Genomic DNA, 20,687 nt, shown 5'->3' with positions numbered 1-20,687 from the left:
AAGAACATACAGTTTATTTGGATCAGAGTCTGAGTCCAGTTATCCACAATGGCAGAACCCTGCGTACCTATGCTTGGTTCAGCGAGCATGAAAAGAAAAGAACTATAGGCAGACTGCTGCCTTTATGCATTAAAGACTGTTTCCAAGTGTCGTGAAAACTTTAGCAGCAAAGCTGACACTACACTTGTAGGATGTCTTGAAAATTCATGTTTATTTCTGTCTGAGAATATGTACACTGGTAAACTGGGCCCAAGTGGTTGTATCCTCACTTAGCACTGTTGTCATCGCATGTGTGTTGCCAAGTCCAGAGTTATGGTGCTCTTTATGTTACAGTACTGTATGTTACGCCTTTTTCCTCTGTGCCCTGTAGGAGATGATAGCTCTTCAGTATGAGATGGAAAACAACTGTCAAACCATTTTAGCCCATGCAGTCACTGTTAATCAGATAGATTATAAAATAAAACCCCAGTGAAAGCAATACACAAGTTGTAACTGATTTCTTCTCTTGAATGAATTAAGCTCAGGCTGTGGTGTTACCAGTTTGAAAAGTATTTATGTATGACCTGTGAAGGATTTAAAGAGAAAATAAAAAAATCCTTAACTATATTTTTCATGAAGTCATACTATTAAAGAACAAATAGCTTGCCCCTGTTGTGGCTTGATCTGCTGTCCTGCACAGAGGATTGGGACAGCTGTAGACGTGTCTGAGCTACGTCTGTTTTTACTGGCAAATACTTTACCTCTGTGGAAACGTGTATCTTCTTGAACCTTTTTGTGCCAAATGCCTATTTTTTAATAACTTCCATGGAGTTATGTTGTGTTCACTTCTATGGAATCATGAAGTAACAAACCAGCCAGCTGTCCACATTGCAACCCAGAAATACTTATTTAGAATCTGGAGACTGTTTCTCATTTTGCTATAGTCCTATGTGTTCTTCACATAGCCACTTCAAAAATACTTAATGGCATATTTTAAAACGCACCTTCACTGTATACTGAACTTAGTTTCTGTAAATGTTATTAATGTCTCTTCCGTGCATCCAATTAAACCATTCATAAGTTGTGTGCTGCCTTGTCTGAATAAGGATCAGTTTCTGTCTTTCCTGTTAAATACTTGCTGGCTTGGCAGCTTCTTTGGCCTTAAATTCAGCTGAACAGCCTGCATGCTAGAACAAAAATGCTTGTGATTGCTGTTATGATGACACTAGTTTATAGAAGCTGGTCTAATATGCTGTGTATATTAATTGGACAGCTACATGGTAGTTTCAGAGAATGTGACTGATCAGCTGCAAATAACATTAAGCATAATCTAATTTTTATAAGAAAAAAGGACATAATTTAAAGCCTTTCAAGGTTATATGCTAATCTAACCAGTAGATTTTTGGACTAGGTCATTCATTTAGGTGTGATGGAGAAAATCACATTGCAGAGCTTGACAGCTCTATTCTAATTGACTTTAGATGACTTTAAGATGTCCAAATCATTTTAACCCAATAAAATTTTTGGACTCCCTATTCTGCTTCTACATACACGAGGTGATATATGTTGCCTCTGTTACAGTAGTTGTAATCAATGATTTTAAAATGAAAAAATCAGAAAATTATTTCTAAGGTAGAGAAAGCGTGAAGGATAAATACGCATGCTTTCTTCCCCTGTCCCCGTGTTTTTCCTCAAGCTAAGTTCAGGTATAAGATAATGATTGTTCTGCAAACTGTTGTCAAGTCTTGGGAAATTGATGTAATACTGCTAATACAGTTATATTATAGATTTGTCTAATCGCTTTAGGATTTTGACAGTCATCTTTCTAGATATGCAGCACCTCTAATATGTAGTATGCAGGGATGCACAGTCTTGACAGGCCAAAACATCTCTCACTAGGTTTGTAAGTTTTCTTTTGTCACAAAGACTAGAGCCATTTTGATTAGTGAGATTTTCAAATTAAGTTACATGAAGATTGTATTGAACTTTTGGAAGCTTGTTAATAAATGTTACTCATCCTTTTCTTTTCTAAAGCTTGCAGCAGTGTCTGATGTTTTTGTGGAAAACTACATCCCTGGGAAACTGGCTGAAATGGGTCTAGGTTATGAAGACATGAAAAAGATTGCTCCTCACATAGTGTACTGTTCAATAACAGGTATTTTAATTTCAATTACTTGTGTTCCTTTATTCCGGTCAATATATTATAAAAGTCATGTGGTTATATAGATAGATATTATTTTTATTATTTTATTATTATAGATACTATTTTTATGTCATTTAAGATAAATTGAAACAGTGAGTTTGACTGTTCAATTCAAAAATAGTTATATAAAAAATAGCATGCAGCAACCATGTCAACAGCTTATAAATTGGTCAACAGTGGCATTACCATGCCAGCCTGACATGCTCGTGTTGACTTCAGAGGAGCCAGGATTGGCTGCGCTCCTTGCATTTTGCTTTGAACTGGTTGCGAACTCAGATATTTTTTTTTTTTCCCCAACAGTTTTACTGTACCAGTTTACGTATTGCAGGTTTCCAATCTGTTAATCTCAGTGTTCTTTACTGCCCTGAAGCATCTCTCTCGCTTCAGAATTACGCAGTTACATGCTCATGGAAGATTTATGTTAGTTTTCTGGAGTCTATTGCCTGGTAACTGAAATGGTAGAAGAGTTGTAGGTACTTTATACGTGAAAAGAATGTAGACATATGCATATCAGGAACAGCATACATGTAAAAATAGTTTTAACTCTGAAAAATTGCTTATAAAAAAAAAAAAAACAAACCAAGAAAAAACCACCCCATGTGGTTAATCAAGACCTCAGTCTTGATTAAGCACTAAAATTAAAGTATCTGTGCATGTAAAGTCTACTGTTAAAAACAATTAAATCGAAACAGAGAAGTTACAAATGTTTTTAGACTGGTTTAAAGTCTTAGTTACAAACCTGTTAAGCCTCTGAATTTCTGAAGAATAAATGGCTTTGGCTTTTTAGTTTCTGGGTATTGATGTCATTTAATAGGAACCCAATAACTTTTCAGTCTATTGTGATGTATTTATCATGTTTGTATGGCAAATACCTGAAGAAGACAAGAACAGAAATGCAATTATATTCAGGTCTTGCTGAGAATCTCTTTGTTTAAATACATTTTTAGGTTGCTCAGCAGCTAGTTACCACAGTGTTTTTCACATTTGCTTGTGCATGTAGACTCACAACTGGAATTTGTCAAGTGGTTTGGTTTTGCAATTTTATTTTGTTTAGTTGCTGTACCCATAATTAAGGAAAAAGAATAAAAAATTATATCCAAGCTACAATTTATGTGAGATAGCTTGGCCTTTGATTCGGTAAATCTGTTTTTACATTCACCCTACGTGTCAGCTTTTGTGTGCTTTTGTATTTTACTGATAATAAGCAAAACCCTTACTTGAAGTCAGACCCTAAGGAAAGATACTATTTAATTTCACAGGATCACTGAATTGTTTAGGTGGAAAAGACCTCTTGAGGCCATCTAGTCCAATCCCCCTGCTCAAGCAGGGTTTAATCCCAGCCAGCAACTAGGACCATGCAGCCTCTTGTTCATTCCCTCTTCTCCCTCTGAGAAGGGTGGGGAGGAGAGGGAGAAAAGGAGAGGAAAGGGAAAAAAACCCTCATGGGTTGAGATAAAGGCAGTTTAATAGAACAATAAGAGAAAAGGACAATAACCAATAATAATAATGGTAAAAGAATATAAAAGTCGCTCTCACTGCCTGGTGAATTGGTTGCCCAGCTCAAGTCAAGCAGAGATTGTAGATTTCCTCCTCCAACCATTCCCCATCTATATACTGAGCATGATGTCTACTGTACGGAATATTCCATTGCCCATTCTGTTGTTCTGTTTCTGCTCCGCAGAGAAAAAAGTTCTTGACTGGTATAAACATCACTTAGCAACAACTGAAATAATATGCATTATTGACATTCCTTTCATACCAAATGTGAAAACACAGCAACCACTAGAAAGAAAATACGCATTGTGAAGATCCCCTTCAGCTTTATCTTGTTTAGGCTGAAGTCTCACCTGTTGTGCCCTCTCATCATGTGTCAGATGCTCCAGTCTCTTAATTGTCTTTGTGGCTCTGTGCTAGGCTTGCTCCAGTAAGTCCATATCTGTCATGTACTGGGGAGCCCAGAGCTGGATGCTATTCCAGATGTGGCCTTACCAGTGCTGAGTAGAGGGGAAGGATCCCTTCTCTCAACCTGCTGGCAACACTCTTCCTAATGTGTCGCAAAATACTGTTCACTTCATTTGCTGCAAGGATGCATGCTTTTGTATGTACTGTTTAAGTGCTCCCTAACTTCCTTCACTGAGGATAAGTTTTCCTTGCTGCAGACTTTCCTCCTAGTCTCAAGGACCTAGGACTCCCGAGGGCTATCTTTCTTGGTAAATACTGAGGCAAAGGCGGCATTAAATACCTCTGCTTTCTCCATGTCATAGAAGCATAGAACTGCTGAGGTTGGAAGGGACCTTTAAGATCATCAAGTCCAACCTTTGTCACCAATTTCCCGGCCCCATTCAGCAGTAGGCCCACATCTTCTGTAGTCTTCTTTCTGTTGCCCATTTGCGTGCAGAATCCTTTCTTGTTGCTCTTCACATCCAAATTCAACTCCAGGTCAACCTTGACTTTCAGAACTGTATACTTGCATGACGAAATGGCAGCTCTATGCATAATACGTAGTTTACAGTTATGTTACACATAATAGAAAATACATAAGCATTAAAAAAAATCATAAATACATAGGTAAAGATTATTTTTCTTTTCATTCATGCACTATGATCTTTTGAGGTTGAAGGTGTTTGGGAGGTAAGAGCTAGGTGATGTTTGTCAGGCACCCATAAAACAACTCGAGATCTTAAATTATGGTTGGTTAAGTCTTGGAGGTCTAACAGATGGCAAGGAACATCTATTTAAGGACAGTGCATCTTCTAGGAATGAAGACATAAAATCTCTAGTACTGTTAAAAAAAAAAAAAAACAAACAACAAAACAGATCAGAAATAAATTAAGTCAAGGTAGAAAATGCTCAATCTACACATGTATATTTTGTCCTAGTCTGGTTGCTGCTTTTAACATCTATGACAGAGAGGGCATGATGGTGATACTTAGGCAGTAAGTTTGGGTTTTTTGGACACAATCAGGCGGGCAACTGATTTATGAAGAAAGAATTCCTGACTGATTTCTAAAAGCTCGGTGCCTTGATTCTAGATATTACAATTCAAAACATTTTTTTGCTGTGGTTGACTCTACTACATTAAAATATACTTTTTTTCTTGTTTTTTTTTTTTCTTTTGTGAGAGGGAATGGGAAGAGATTAGAAGAGGTTTGATGTAGTAATGTTTAGCTTTAAAAAAACATAATCCAAAATCAGTGAAAAGGAGATCAAGTTCTTAAAGTACGTGCTAAAAAAATTGCTTAGATCAGCAGCTCAGATTAAAACATGAATGCCTATGGAAAGAGACCAAGAGAGCTTTTTATTTGTTTTTCCATCATAAAGAAGGCTAGACAAACAGCAAAGGAGGTTGGTAAAAGCATTAAAACGTCTTTATGGCAGCAAAGTTATGTATACTACCATTTATTATGGGGAAAGTTAGGGAGTTTCCATACTTGAGCCATTTTCTGCAAGGGATCAATTTGAGAAACTTTGTTACTCTGACTAGCCAATATAAAAGGCTTTTGGAACAAATTGGTAGATTAATATTTATAAATCACTTGTAGCAGTACATCCGGCAAGGTGAACTTTGGTCTGATCCTGTGTTGTTGTTAAGACATGTCATAGCTTTGCTACTGAAAACACACACACAATAAAGCACCTGAACATGCCAAGCTGTTCATGTAAACAGGAATTAATTCACTTCCCTTTTCTGAAGCAAACATTGGACCTAACTGGCAATCCTTTGCTTTTGCAACGCACCTCTCGCCCATGTTGCTTGCTATTTGTGGTGTTCAAGTGCTTTTCTTTTTCTTGTGGGTTCTTGAATGTGGAGGCCTATTATATAAAAATAGTGGGACTCTGGGCACAGAAATTTGTCTGTAAGCAGTGGCTTGGATGTTTTAATGCTGGGCATTGCAACGTTTGACCCAAAAAGCAGGTTTATGTAAGTTGAGGGATCTGAGTTGGATGGCTGGCTTTGTGAGAGATTGGTGCAGAAAGCACATAGCTGCATTCTGAAAGGCTGTCAAGAAGTGCTCAGTTCTGCCAACTCGAGACTGGAGCTGTGCTTTGTGACAATGTAATAGGATAAGGTTTGGTACTGAAGGGAATGAACTGAGACATGCTGAATCTAGTAGGTTACTGGGAGCTCAGATGTAGTATTTCAGATAGAAAGTGTCTGAAAACACAATCTAAGGTTTTTTGGTAATGCCGTAGAAAGTTAAGTGTATGTAAAGTGCCTAGCTAAGGATATGGAAAATGTGAGTTAAGATCCAAAGAGAAGTATTGTTTGTCAGATGTAAGAGATGTGCTGGCCTAGAATGTTGAATTAAATGGACTAGTTGTCTTCCCAAATGTTGAAAATTGTTGAGACAAATTATCTTGGTTACAACCTTCTACATCTAAACAGTGGGATTTCATCCATCATTTGGCATCTCACAGGCTTTACAAGAGATAATAGAAATATGTTAGTTCTCAAGCCCTTTCTGGTTTGTGAGTCCTGTGAAGGAAGGATAAAGGATACATAATATAACATGAATTATGTTCGGAGGCCTTTGAACAGAGGATCGAAATGGTTTATGCTGTTTAACTCAGACAGTTTTTAATATGCATTTTTAAGGGTGTATTTTATGTATCGTAACTATTGTTAACAGACAAAATTATGTTGGTCATTGTTAATGGCTATCACAAACTGTATTACATTTTAGATGTGAGAATATGTAGAGACAGACATTTTGGCATAACATTTGATAATAAATAAATAAGCAAGAAATAAACATGTCCAGTATGTCAGAATCAGAGTGTTTTTCCAACTTTAATTTTTGTTTTTCTTGTCAGTATATACATGCTGAAAACATTAGAACTGATTTATTTAACAAATTACAAATAATTGCTGGACACTACTTCCCTTATCCATTTAGTTAACTCATTAACAAGACTGGATATCATCTGGAATATTTTGGTTTCTTATTTTTGGAACCATATTACCTTCCAAGTTTAAACTTCATAGGTATGGAATGCAATCAATAAACAAGTAATTTGAAGGAATCAGTTTCACCTTACAGCATAACTTGTATAGCAGCTGTGATCAAGATGTCTTTAAGTTTCTTGTTTTTTTTTTTTTTATGATTCAGTTATTGAATGAAAGGATAAATAAATCATCTAAACAAATCAAATAAAATTGTGTATTAAAACATTTGTAATTTTAGAGGCCATCCAAAAATATGAAAGGTAATTTTCTGACTCTAGACTGTACCATATCCTTCCTTTATACTACTCCAGACAAAGCATCCAGACAAATAATTGTCAATTTTATAATTATTGTGTTTGTTACACTTTGGAGGAGTCGTGCTTTCACTTTTTAAAGACTGCTGTTTGTGACAAGATTTGTGTGAAAATACAGGTCTTGCATTTGTCTTTAGATCTCAGAGTCACTAACTGATAGTCAGCACTTACTGATAGTCTTGCCTTCTTAAGGGCTCACCATCTAGAATGTTTTTATCCCAGCTAGTTCAGCACTCACTAGCTGCGTTTTGTGTTTGGTTATGGATTAGGTTATTTGCCAGATCCTTAAAGTGGTTCAGGTGCTGAATGAGTGCACTCATTGTCATGTACTTGTGTGTCCTGTTCCGTAGGAATTTCTATTTCATACAGCTTGATGTTAAGCCAGGTAGGGCTGGTCTATTGGTCTGTCTTTGGAGTATATTGTGTTGGTAATGTGGTCACAAATGGTTCATGACTGCCATATGTGTGTGTGTATGTATATATATATATAACAACACCTTTATTCCATTAAACTTATTCCTCCTTCTGGACAGTAGGTGGAGATGGATGACATCATGGAGATGTCATCAGCTTATTCTTCATTTATTTCCTTTGCTCTCCTTGCTTTTAAGTTGTGGAATCACCATGAAATCTAGTCTAATCAATCCCAACTCTAGCACTATATGGTTCCTCCTAGCCTCCCTTTCTCCTCGCTTCTGGTGGCATACAGACTAGTATTTCTGGTCTTCCCAGCCTGCCCACCTACATGATGCCTTTGTGCTGCCGCCTTGCTCTTTTTGCCAGATCTGTTTCCCTTCCTTCTTGCTCTTTACCCTCCCCCTGCCCTTTCCTAGCTGTGATGGCCCAGGTCAGCCAGTTCAGACTCTTCCCCTGTCCAGTTCAGTTCCTTGCCAAACATCAGTTTCCTCTACCTCTTTTGGCCTCACATTTTCCTACCTGCTACCTTTTCCAGCTAATAATGTTCTCCAGTCCTTCAGAACCTTAATTCTAACCTGTTTTTTTTTGTTTTTCATTTTCTACATTGCAGCGCTAGTAGGAATTGAGCAGAGGGGATACCCTCTTTCTATGCTTGTTCTTTTGTGTGCTATCCTCATGCGCAATAAGTGTGAACAGTAAATTTAAATAAAAACCGGGCTAGAGCATGCTCAGTTGGTCTATGGTGACAGCATGCATACATGTGTCAGAACAAACTGCTGGGACGTGTGATACGATGGGGCATGCACTTCATGGACTGAGTCTTTGGAGATTTTAGCTTTAAAGCACGAACAAATATTTCCTTGGAGAGTGTATATTTGCCAGCCCTCATGATACCTTAGAGCCGGATTTGAGGATTTTCTAGTGGAAATAAAAAATAACAGCATTAGTAAAAAAGCATAGCCATGACAAAAGGGTCTCCCATTCTTTCAGGTCTTCACTCTAAAGAACAGTAATTCTTGGGGTTTTAAGCAAACAGCTGTAAGTTGTTTCTTCTAATGTTGCAAAACAAACCCGCTCCTCTCCTTGGTTTTGTGCTTAAGAACAGCAGAAACATTTTGCGAGAAATTATGAAAATCTTCAAAATTCTCATTCTTATACAGCTTAAAGATCAGGATTGAACTGTATTACATAAAATGCTTTTTGTTGATGGAACATATATGGAGGTGACTGGTTCAGCTGAATAGGCACGTGTTGTAGCAGAATGTAAAATGTGGAAGACATGCTCCTTAGAAGTCAGAAGATCGGCTACTTTATAACTTATCCAGAATTGAGCAATCTTTCTTAAATACAGGAATAATGTTTGAATGGAATTGCCTCTTTCTAAATGTTTGGACTGTTGCAAATTGTTAGTGATAGTAAAATGAAATATGGTGTAATTTTTCAGAAATTCCAGGGTCATATGTAGGTGAAGAGTTTAGACACAGGTAAGCCAGATGCTGTCTCCTTTATGGCATTTTGGAAGTCGTCATTAGCAAACTGAGTTCCTTATCCAAACAGCTCAGATTGAATGTATCCAGCCCTGCAGTGGCTGTTGCAGGGTTTCGAGGATTTCCGGGACATTTCCCAATGTTCCTGCTGCTCTTGAGCTCCAAATTGCCTGTTCTCACTCACAAGTTGGCTTTGCTGATGAGAGTAATCTTAGAATGAGTTTAAACATAATATGTTTTGACAGTTCTGTGGTTGAGATTGGTTTATTTTTTTTGAAAATTGGCTGGTTAAAGTAAATCATGTACAGGTCAGAAGGGAGTGACCATTTGTTGCTATCAGTATGGTCTGTGTAGTGCTTCCAAGAAAGTTATAGTTTATTTCTGAACAGGAGGGGGCACTGTTTAAAAGGACAACATTGTTACATTGTTTTCAAATCAAACCACTTCTTTTTTTTTTTTTTTTTCCTTGTCTCTGAAGGCAATAGGTTTTGAAAGAATTTTGTAGCTTGTTTCTGAATGATGAAAGCTACTCCTCTCGGGTTCTCTGGCTGGTCCCCTTGCTAATTTGAGTGAATTGTGCTTACTCTTCTCTTGTGTACAGGTTTTGCCAAAGATAATGTTCCTCAGACCTTTTTTTGTCTCCTCCCTTTCTTTCCTTCTCCTTTTCTAGGAAGTAACACTTTGTATCATATGGAGGTTGCTTGTGGCATAACAAAATCTTATTTCAATATTTTTTTTTCTGTCATTTCATTTCTTAAAATATGGATGAGATGCTTAGTTTTCTGCCTTTCAAAGAATTTTACTCCTGTAAAGACTTTTTGCTGTATTTATGCATGAAAAAAATGGAATGCATAATGATAATCACAGAACATCTTAGAAATATTCTTAGTTCAGCCCAAAGAAACTATGAAGATAAGATTGTTGGGATTGTTATTTTTATTAACTTTATTACTCTGCAAATCCCCAAGAAATGTAATCTTTTAGTCTCTACCCCAAAGAACTTAGTCTTAACTCTAAATTTGTAAATACTTTGACTGTGTGAAACTGTTAATTTGTTTGTTGGCAAACAGTATTGTTGTAAAAAGGCAAAAATCAGGTGGAAAGAATGGCAAAAGGGTTATAGAAGAGGTGGTGTGTGCCATCTGAGTTTCATATGGGTCTGAATCTGGAATTGTTGTATATGTAGCTTTTATTTAATGTACATAGAGTTCTTAAGATCCATAAGTGAAAGGGTTTCTTCAAAAAGAATAGTTAAATCTTATATGTCTTTTGGTACTTCCCAGTACATCTTGTTTTGTTCTGATAACTAGTAGCGTCTTCTCATGAGAAGATGTAATGTTATAATTTCCGTGTATATTCTACTTTGCCTCTAGTATTTTCACAACAGGGAAGAGAAGCCAACCACAATGTGTTTTGTCGGGCAAAGGCTAGCCAAAATGTTCTTCAAATCCTCTAATTTGTGAACTGACTGTGGTAAAGTGTGGAATTGCCTTGGATTAGGTACAGTTTGTAGACTCCCTCTTACCAAATGATTCTGGCTTATAAAATTATAGGTAACTTGGAGTGTCTGTGTTCTTATGCCCATGCCTTCCCCTGACGATTGATGTTCTTGTGGTTTCTAGATGGTTATAATCTGGATATAATTACTTGTTACAAATTGATAGATTACCTGTCGACAAAATGATAGCTCTTACTTAAAAAAATTGATGTGTATTTCATAATATGATATAATTTTGCAAAATAATTTCTTGGTGCTCTAAATTATTTATTTATAGCATACAAGTAGGAAACTAAGTTGTATTCAGAAGCTGGCTCAAGCAATGGTTGCAGTTGTCACTAAATAATAACTATAAAAATAGTCTTGATCATTAATCTGTACAAAAGTTATTAAAATTTGTTGCCCGAAATTACTAAAAATAAGATTTTTTTTTTTTTTTTTGTAGTTACAAAACAGCAAAATGATCCTAAAACTAGGCACAAAAAATTGCGGGGGAAGAGAAGGCAAAAAACCCCTGTATAGCAAAATGTGTAGGGTGACTGAGCCAAATAGCAAGTGCAAGCAGGATGATGTGCAGAATGAAATGGAAATTAGGAGAATTAACCAAGAATTTAATATATTTAAAAGACTGTTGTAACTCTTTAAAAGCAGGAACAATTTAGAGAAAGAGGTAATTAAGGAAGCTGCAAACTGCAAAAAAAAAAAAAAAAAAAAAAAAAGAGGATTGGTGTCTTGGTACCAGTTTTCAGCAAAGGATGTTCGCAGAAAAATTTTCAACAGATTTATTGTTTTCTAATAATAAAAGGTACTGCACTGTCAGAGACAGATATGTCAAAAGAGGCATTTTCAGAACAAACTGAGTGTCGTGCTTCCAGTAATTCTTGATGTGGTTCAACAACAAGGAGGCAAATCTGGGAAACTGTGAACATTATACTTCTCTTAAATAAACACAAAAATCATAGGTTTGTAAGTCTTGAGGTATGAATTTAAGTGCTGACAGTGACTTAATACAGCATTTGGAGGGGGAAAAATATGAAGCTTCTACCTGATCTTGATTTGATGAAAATAGAGCCTTCCAGCATGGGAAAATAAAATCAAGCTTCTCCAATCTGTTAGTTTTTGTATTATGCGATTGGAAGATGAATGGATTAAAGACTTGATCTGTCATTATTTTGATAGCTTGAAGTTGTCTGTGAGTGGGCAGTTAAGAGAAGTTAGTAATCAAGGTCTAGAGATAAAATAGTCCATGAGAATAGGTTTTGAGTAGTTGAGTAGCAGACTGTGGATTTGTGGAGACACAAATCATTATTGGGACAATATAATTACCTATTTATAAGAGGGTAATAAACTTTGTGGTGTATATTTTGACTGTCATAAAGTTTTTGGCAATTATGTAATGCGTTCATAGAGAAGCTAGGGAAATGTGATCGACAAGAAATAATTAAAAAAATGGTTAAAGAGTGATCGGAAACTCCCTGATATCTTAGCTATCGTGTTATATAAAGAATAACTATTGGTATTTCATGATTGATATGAAAGGCAATACCTCAGAATGGATGTTGCTGGATATTTTTTTTCCTTGGAATAGATGATGGAATAGAATGTGGATGACCCCAAAATCTTCATGTGATCATGAGCTTCAGGGTGTTTATGGGTTTTAAAGTTGAGGGGCAGGAGGAATCTGGAGCTGATTTACAGGTAGAAGACATCACTTTCTTTACAGCCTTATACTCTCCTTTAAAATGTTTTTTTTTGGGGATGTGGCTAACTCTCAGAAGATATATGGTGGGCTGGCCTCAGCACCTCTCCTCATTTTTTTATTTCCCAAAGCCAGGGCTTTAAAACATTTCCAAAGGTCCCTGTGTCAGCACAGCCCCATGGGCAGTCATGTGATGAAGTCCTGGTGTAAAAGCTGCGGTTTAATGGCCTGCGAGCTTCATGCAGCTCTGAAGGCCCACAAAGCTGAAAGGGATAAATTTATACAGCAGAATTAAAATTAAAAATTACCTTGGCCAAATCGTTTACACAAATAAAAGAACAAGGGTAGAATTAAAGTTTCGAGCAAGTCCAATGTACTGTGCTTAATCAGAAATAATGAAATCCTTTTAAAATATTATGGGGAACATTGAGTTAGATAAGGGTTTTCAGAAGACATGGTGGTAATGGTGGGACATGATTGAAGTTGAACGTGAGTCAGTGAAGTCATATTGTTAGATGAAAGGCCAGTATCATACTGGATTATTTAAAGACAAATATGGCCTTGATGGCTGTTTCTCTGCCTTGCGCCACATTGGTAAGGTCTCAGTTGGAAGGCTAAGTCTGCTTCTGGGTACTGTATTTCAAAAATTCTGTGGACAACTGAAGAGAGTTGAGAGAATAACAATCTATTGGTGAGAAACATTGCATGTAAAAGGTAGCTTGGAAACCTCAATTTTTTTTCTTAAAAAAAAAAAAATTGCTGCTGTGATCAGAAGGAATTACTGTGGCTATCTAACGATCTCTTCCTAAAGCATTCTGTACGTTTTCACATAGTAGTTTTTAAATTAAGATCCTGAGAGTATATGAAAACATAAAAAGAAAATCCTTGCTTAATGTGTAGAAGTAACCAGAATTCTACTTGGTATTCAAAGAATGAGAGTGTCAAGAAAATAAAATCTTAAGAAAAATTTTGAGAGCTAGTAATTAAAATAGTAAGGGTTCAGACAAGACAGTCAAAAATGTATTGTCTTTGGTTTTCAGAGAGTTAAGTAAGTAAGAATACAAGAGCAGCATACCAAGTAATAAATGATAGTTATACTGTTAGCCATTTCCTTTCACAAGAGTAGTAAATAAAGGCATCCCATGAAGCTGGAAGACTGCATATTTAAAATCAGTAGTGCATTGCAGAGAAAATATTGCCTCTTAATATTCTGCAGACTTTGCTGCCTTATGTTCTTAAGAGCAAGATGCTAGTAGAATTAAAAATGAAGGAGGAGACAATTATATAGATCAGGAGAACAGGCATGATTATTAAGATATCCACTCAGGGAGTTTGGAAGAAGCCAGCAGATAACTATTGACTTCTCCAAATACTAAACTAAGTGGTGTCAGTTGTTTGTACACTTCAGGATCAATATGTGAAAGAAAGTTAATAATCAAATTTAATGATGGACTTATTTTGAGGAGGGTAGGTTACAGTATGACCTTGCAGTTTTTACATACAGAGAGAGATTAATTGAATACTTCAGTTATTGTGTGCTGCTTTGTAATTCTCAGTGGAAACTACATGTTTGCGCAGATTGGTAACTGATTCCTTTTGCAGTAAAGAACTAGCTTTATGGCAAGCAGCAGGAGCTTTAAGAGGTTATTATGCTTCTCACATGTGATTACTCTGATATGAGGTGGCCATCAATATATAATCAAATGTCGTGATGCTTTTAAGACTATATTTATTCTCAGTATGAATTTCTGCAAGAATTGGGAACAGTTTTCATTTATAAAGCGCAAGTGTTAAATATTGTAGGGTGACAGTCTCATAAAGAAGTTAAACAAGAAGTTGTGATTGGAAGTTTGTTTGATGTAAATTAAAGCCAAGGAGCTAGTGCTCCCTATGCTGCCAGGGAGTGGGACAGTATTTCAAACTATCATTCCTTAGTGCATTCACCATATGAATAAAGTAGCTAAAGAATATGATGTGGTAATTTTAATCTCTGTTTGTATTATACTGTGTTTGCAAGCAGAATTTCTACAATTTAGTATTTGGAAAAAAACTTAAAAGTGGAAGAGGTAGGGTTTTGTATTATCTCATGAGTCCAGGATATCAGATTTCTTTCTAGACATCTAAGAAGAATTGTGCCTCGCCCTGAAAAATGTCTAGTCATATGTCATTTGAGTATCCCAGGTGTGTCAATTTTTCCTTTTGGTTACACGATCAAACCAGAAAACTTTAATGTAAAATGTCCAAGAATTTGCTTGTGTGAGGAAATTATTTGGAAGAAATGCAGATGTCCAAATACTCCTTCAATGATGTTAAAAAAAGTACTTTTTTGCATTATAATTTAGAAAAAAAATCACTAATTTCTTCATTCACAGAAACAATTCTTCTTGTTTCGAAGAATAAAGTAATCAATCACCATGGCGGTGCATTGGTCTATCAGTTGTGGTCTTATGTGGTACATAGTTTTGCCGGTAGATTCCCCGAGAGATCAACTTTGATCTGTTTATGTACCTTCCTTTACAAAAGTGAATTTTTGAGGTCAGTCAGAATATGTTTATATCCCTTGATAGTATTGTGCAGGGGAAAAAAAAAACGGAGCTGTGTCTAAACCAGCATGGTAAATTGGCCTTAGAGTATTATAGCTGCATTGCTTTTGTGGCCTAACTGGTTGAGTCATTTATCATGGTGTAGCAGTATGTGCTGTCCATGTACTCTTAGTACTTCTTTAGGACCAAAAGACGGTTTGTCTAAGTGCAAAACTTCAGGAAGGAAACTCTGAAAAGAGATATAAATCGATTTAAAGGGAGATGGTACTATAGCTGAGGTTTCTGAAAATTGCCCTTACGTATTTAGGGACTACTGTGTTTTAAGGACTTGTGTCATTTTGGTAGTAAATATCAAGATAGTATTGTGCTTTTGCTTCAGTCCATCTTGAAGAAAGTCACCTGTAAACTCCCCAAACCTCCTTTTGCTTGGCACAAGACCCATTCCAGAACAGAGTCTGCTGCCTTAGGATTGGCACTTTGTGGTCAGCATTTCTTCCCAGAGTGAAATACTTAGTGTACAGAGTATGAACTGTGATCATAACCACATTAAGTTTAATTTTTGTAAATGTTATTTATATATAAAATAAAGCAAATATTTTTAGAAGCTTCCAGCAGTTGACTCCTTTGTTCAGAAATAAATGGTGAGGACCAGTGGGAGCTTTTAATTTCTTTCCCCAGCCTGTGGTGCCAATTACTATCCTACTGAAGCACAGCTACACCAGCAGGGGGTTCTTTCTGATGCTGTGCAAGGAACTTGATCTTCATTTCTGCTGCTTATGAAGATCTCCTAAATCTTTCTTGCTGTCTGTTTTTTATCATAGGTGAGCTGTCTGCAAACAGGTGTTTACATTTTTTGCTTTTCTGGACACAAATGAAAGCCATTATATGAGTGCATTAGGCTCAGTATTTTTCTTTCCATACCGGGCTTAGTGATAAATTTGGTGTTTTTTCTTAGTAAGCAGTTTGGTTATTTTGTGATAACTCTTATTTTTACTGAAAAATTAAAAAATCCTAATCATTCTGAGGAAGACGGGGAGGCAATGACTCCATTGTTAGTCAGACATGCAAACAGATGACAAATAATGGGATTACTTTGATTTTCGTCTCCTTTAAAGAGAAGACCGTTCTTTTTAAGGGTCATATGTTTTAGAAGCCTGATTAATAGGATTTTAATTTTTGGGATTTCTTGTTAGAATATTAGAATGGTGTTCAAAATCCTCACAGATTTTTTTTGTGTGTGCTTGTTTATGTTGTAATTAAGTTGAAAGTGTCTGCCTAGTCTAAGCATGTGAAACTTGCAAAGGTTTTCTGTGTGTCTTACCCCTAAACAGTTGATTTGGGAAATGTCATATAACTTTATCTCTCAATTCTATCATGCTCTAAAGATGAACTGTGTAAACAAGCTTGAAAGTGTATCTGCTTATTCAGGAAGACTGTCGGCTGCAAGCTGTTGGAAGCTGGGAGAGTATTCAAGAAAAATATTAGATAGGCTTATCCTGTTCTTATTGGTATCTGTTTTTCTCCATTCCTGGAGACAGAATATATGGGTAGCTGGGCCTTGAGTCTGATCTAGTGCACTTGTTTTCATATTCCTGTGCTACTGTATGCTTTTCACAACACCAACCAAACTTACACCCATCAGCAGAGTTCAGACAGCACAGAGTCGCTGTGCTCTGGTCCCTCCAGAGAGTTATCAATAGAACTGTTGCCCAAATACCAATTGCAGGACTAAATCCCCTTAAATACACCTTTACAACCCATTTGGAGAACACGAGTTCCCAAAAGGTTGCAGAGTAAAATGTGAACCAACAGGGTTTGACATAGGTGTGCTGCAGAGCAATTCAGCTTGGTAGCTCTTAATCGGACGCAAAGCGAAATGGACTTGGCTTTGGAGTCTTTATGTTTTTCTAGTGGTGATGGCAACACTGCTTTTTAACCTGTAAAATATACAAAAAGTGCGTAGTCAGGTCAGGAGTGGTTGAAATGTATCACAAAGATGCATTTTTATGGTGTTTCAGAATAAAACCAAACTTTAAAGGCACCTTCCTGTTCAGGACTGATGTAGTTATGCTCTGTCAAGATGCAGAGCCGAAAGATAATTTTCCTACTTAAAACAAATTCATGTTACTGGTAGGTTTATATGTTTTTCTCTGCTGCTTGCAAATTAGGATACTGGGATCCCAAACAGGCCTATTCAAAAGAGGAGGCTTCTGTAAAATTCAGCTGGTTGACAAAATCTTTGGAACTGAGCACGAGGCTGTTTTCTATACAGCAGGCTTTTGTCAAAACAGCTGTGCTGGTCAGGAATGTGAAGAGGTGTGAACACCGACCAATTTAGCTGTTTTGGCAGAAGCCTTTAACAAATATCTTATTATATTGACAAAACTTTTCTTTTGCTGGTAAAATTGGTCTGCTCAGAGATGTGTGTCTGTAAACGGTTTTATGTTCTAGTATGAAGTGTAATTTGGCCGGAAAGCTATATTTGCCCTGTATTTGCAGTGTATGGAGTGCTGTTACTTATAGAGTGCTAAAGGGCTCTGGCATCAACACAGACCAAACTTCCAAAATGTATCAGTAATCCAAACTAATATGAAAAGGGTGGAAGCAGAAAGGAGGTGTGTTGAAACAAAGGTTGCTGAGAAACAGATGGGAGCTGACAGGACCTCTTCTCTGTTGGTAGGATTGATAGCCTTTCGTGATTCAGATCTGCTAGATCTGCTGTGCACCTCCAGGAAGGTGGGCTTTTTAGCTGAGTGACATTAAATCTTTGAGTTTGTGCTGCTTCTGTCATTAGCATACAAGCAGCAGCAAAAATGCCTTTTTTTTTTTTTGCTGTTTTTTTTTTTTTTTTTTCTGTGATTGAGCTAGCCTGTTGCACTGGCATTAAGCATCCTAGCAGGAGGGCTTTGCTGTTTTTTCCACTATTATTTCTTCAGTCACACATAGCCCGAACGTCCAAAATACTGTGAGTTTAGGAATAAAAACAGTTGAAAAGGAGTGCTATTCTGAAACACTGTGTTCCCATTCCTTGTTCAATATGAAGCATATACAAAATTTAATGAACAAGTCATAATTCTTCCTTGCTTTAAAATTAAGTATTGACTTTCAGCTGTGCATGGAGGTAATATTTTTCTTATGACTTCATGCTCATTCCTTGTTCTTTCATCTAAACAGCACCCTGAAATTAGCAGTATTTTGTATAAAATCTGAAACTTCAGGATTTTGGAGTCTGTCCTAATGAAGAATACCATAGCAGACAGAGAGCCTGTGAATTGTAAGATTTGACACTGGGTTAGTTTACAGTGAATGAAACCAGATTATGCACTGCAATCCTGGATATGAACAGCATAGCAACACAGTGCAATTGTGGAGACAGTTACTGATGGTTTAATATTTATTTTTCAGTAGCTATTATACTTGGACTGGTGCCTAGCTAAGTTAACAGAAATGGAGCTGGAAGATTTTAGGCAGCTTCAGAAGCCCTGCAGTAGGCTTTTGTGAATCAGTATTTATTGTGTTTGAGTTCTAATATTCTAAAGAGAAGACACAAGAAAAGATCAGCAACCATTTTATTTGTTATTACTAAAGATTTCTCTGTTGGTTTCCAAAGGAAATATTTTTCAGGGAATCTCCTGTCTTGTAGCTTTCTTTTCTCCTTTATGTTGTTTTATTAATCTTTTTCCCTTGCCTGATGGACTTATTTCATATGAGGATTGCAGGACTTTTTTTGTTTGTTTTACTGTTTAAAATGGTGAGGTTTTGAGATTCCACTGAAGAAATCAATATGACTTATTAAAATGATGCAAAGATCCAGTGTCTTTGTGCCCATTCACAGTGTTTTCTGTGGGTGTTGTTAGATTGGTAGGAAGACTGTAAGTAGCTGGTGTTGACCTGAAAATGTTTCCCAGTAAGCATATGGTCTTCATTACTTTTGTTTTTAAAATACTGTGATAAAATAAAACACTTTGTCAGTAGCTAACAAAAAAACAACAACAATGTTTTGGGTGTAGAAGACACAAACTATTGAAAAATAGCCTGTATTTTGTCATTTTTAGAAACCAAAATGGTGGCAGTACCTGGCAGTTTTCCATGTACTTGAACATTAAAAGCATTCTGTATCCCAGTGTTTATGTCAGGCTTGGCTGAAACCCACTGATCTGCAAGTTGTCTTGTAGAGAAAACTTTGTCATTGGGAGTTGTAGATGTTACTGCAAAGTAAGGTTGTAATGAGAATAGGTTTGTGGATAACAGCCTTCCCATGAGTAAAAGCTCTTGTAAAGAGAATAATCTGTTTGTGATACGTGGGAGAAGAAGTAACTGTTAGAATTTCAGCAAAAAAAGATTCCAATTAAACATTAAGAAAAGCTTTCTAATAGATAAGCTAACTTTTTTGTCCAGGAGTAGAGCCCTTGTAGGTATTGCAAAGTCAGGATAGGGATACATGGTGCTGTTGAGATCGTGTCATGCAGTGAACCCTGACCACCTTTTCAAGAGGAGAATGGGAGGCCAAAAATGTGTAACCTCTTTTAAAAGAGTACATCTTTAAAAATAATTTTATGGAACTGCAACTACAAGGTGCTTACTTGTCTAAAACTGTATTCTTTGTACAATAAGAAGGGGTATTATGTATCATGTATCGGCTCAGGGTATATAATATGTGCTTGTCAGGTTCTTTTATCTCTGTCAAATTAAAGTCATGATCTTAAGATATATGGGAGTGAATTTGGTAATGAATCCTAACTTCCTTTAACATTCAAACTGAAAAACCTAAATATAGTAAAATAAATGGTCTGGAAGTAAAGATACCATCTTCTCTGCTATAAATTGCTCTAATTCTAATAACTTTATTGCAGTTCTGAAAACCTTCACAAAGGCATGTCCCAAGATGTTTAGAGTACTCTGTCCAATCAAAAGTTTGTTCAGTTGTTCAGACTGAACAACTGGTATCTTGCTATATTTCATATTGTATTTATTTATTTAGAAGGTGTTTCTTATCAATGGAATATGAGCCAGACAATTTGATTAGAGGTAACTGTTAGGAAAATATTTATAGAGGGGGGAAAAAACACAAGTATGTGAAATATCAGTTGTGTCCAGTACAGATTTTTTTTTTTTTTGTGAAAGCAAAGATTCTTTTCACATTTCACCCTTCCTAAGCAGCCAATTGGCAGAATCTGTTAGTAGAAAAATATTCAAGTTAGGCAATACATTGAATTAATCATTAGATTCAGCTGTTTTAAACAACCATATGCATTTACTTTTTACTGCTCCGAATATTAAATTCCTGTGAATGATCTGTAGATGACTATTATATTTAACTGTGTGCTGTATAATCAGGGAATCTGTTAATGTTAAGAGTATTCAAGATCACTTTCATATGAATTTCCAAGAAAAGCCTCTTTCAACTGTTCTTTATGTTCTCTTAGTGTGTACCGGTAAGGTACCAACTTTCCACTTCCAGCTGATCTGCAACAACAGTTCATTTAAACGTCAAGCTGGGGGTTACACCTTCGTTTAGGTTCCATAGAAAATTAATGTTATATCAGCACTGCAAATGTAATTCATGTTATAGGTCATGATTTCAGAAACAGGAGGTAGT

At 36.4% G+C, this 20,687-nt stretch overlaps 1 protein-coding gene across 1 annotated transcript in view; it reads left to right on the top strand.

Moving 5' to 3' along the window:
- Positions 1 to 20,687, top strand: part of SUGCT (succinyl-CoA:glutarate-CoA transferase) — a 335,643-nt gene that overhangs the window by 12,166 nt on the left and 302,790 nt on the right. The window contains exon 6 of the mRNA XM_082479451.1: positions 2,014 to 2,134. Within this exon, the coding sequence (XP_082335577.1) occupies positions 2,014 to 2,134 (121 nt within the window). The remainder of the gene's footprint in view (positions 1 to 2,013; positions 2,135 to 20,687) is intronic.

The sequence above is a fragment of the Vanellus vanellus genome (assembly GCF_965231255.1).
Source record: "Vanellus vanellus genome assembly, chromosome: 2".
Classification (NCBI taxonomy): Eukaryota; Metazoa; Chordata; class Aves; order Charadriiformes; family Charadriidae; genus Vanellus; species Vanellus vanellus.
The sequence above is the reverse complement of the archived record's forward strand: the minus strand, read 5'-3'. Positions and strand labels throughout refer to the sequence as shown.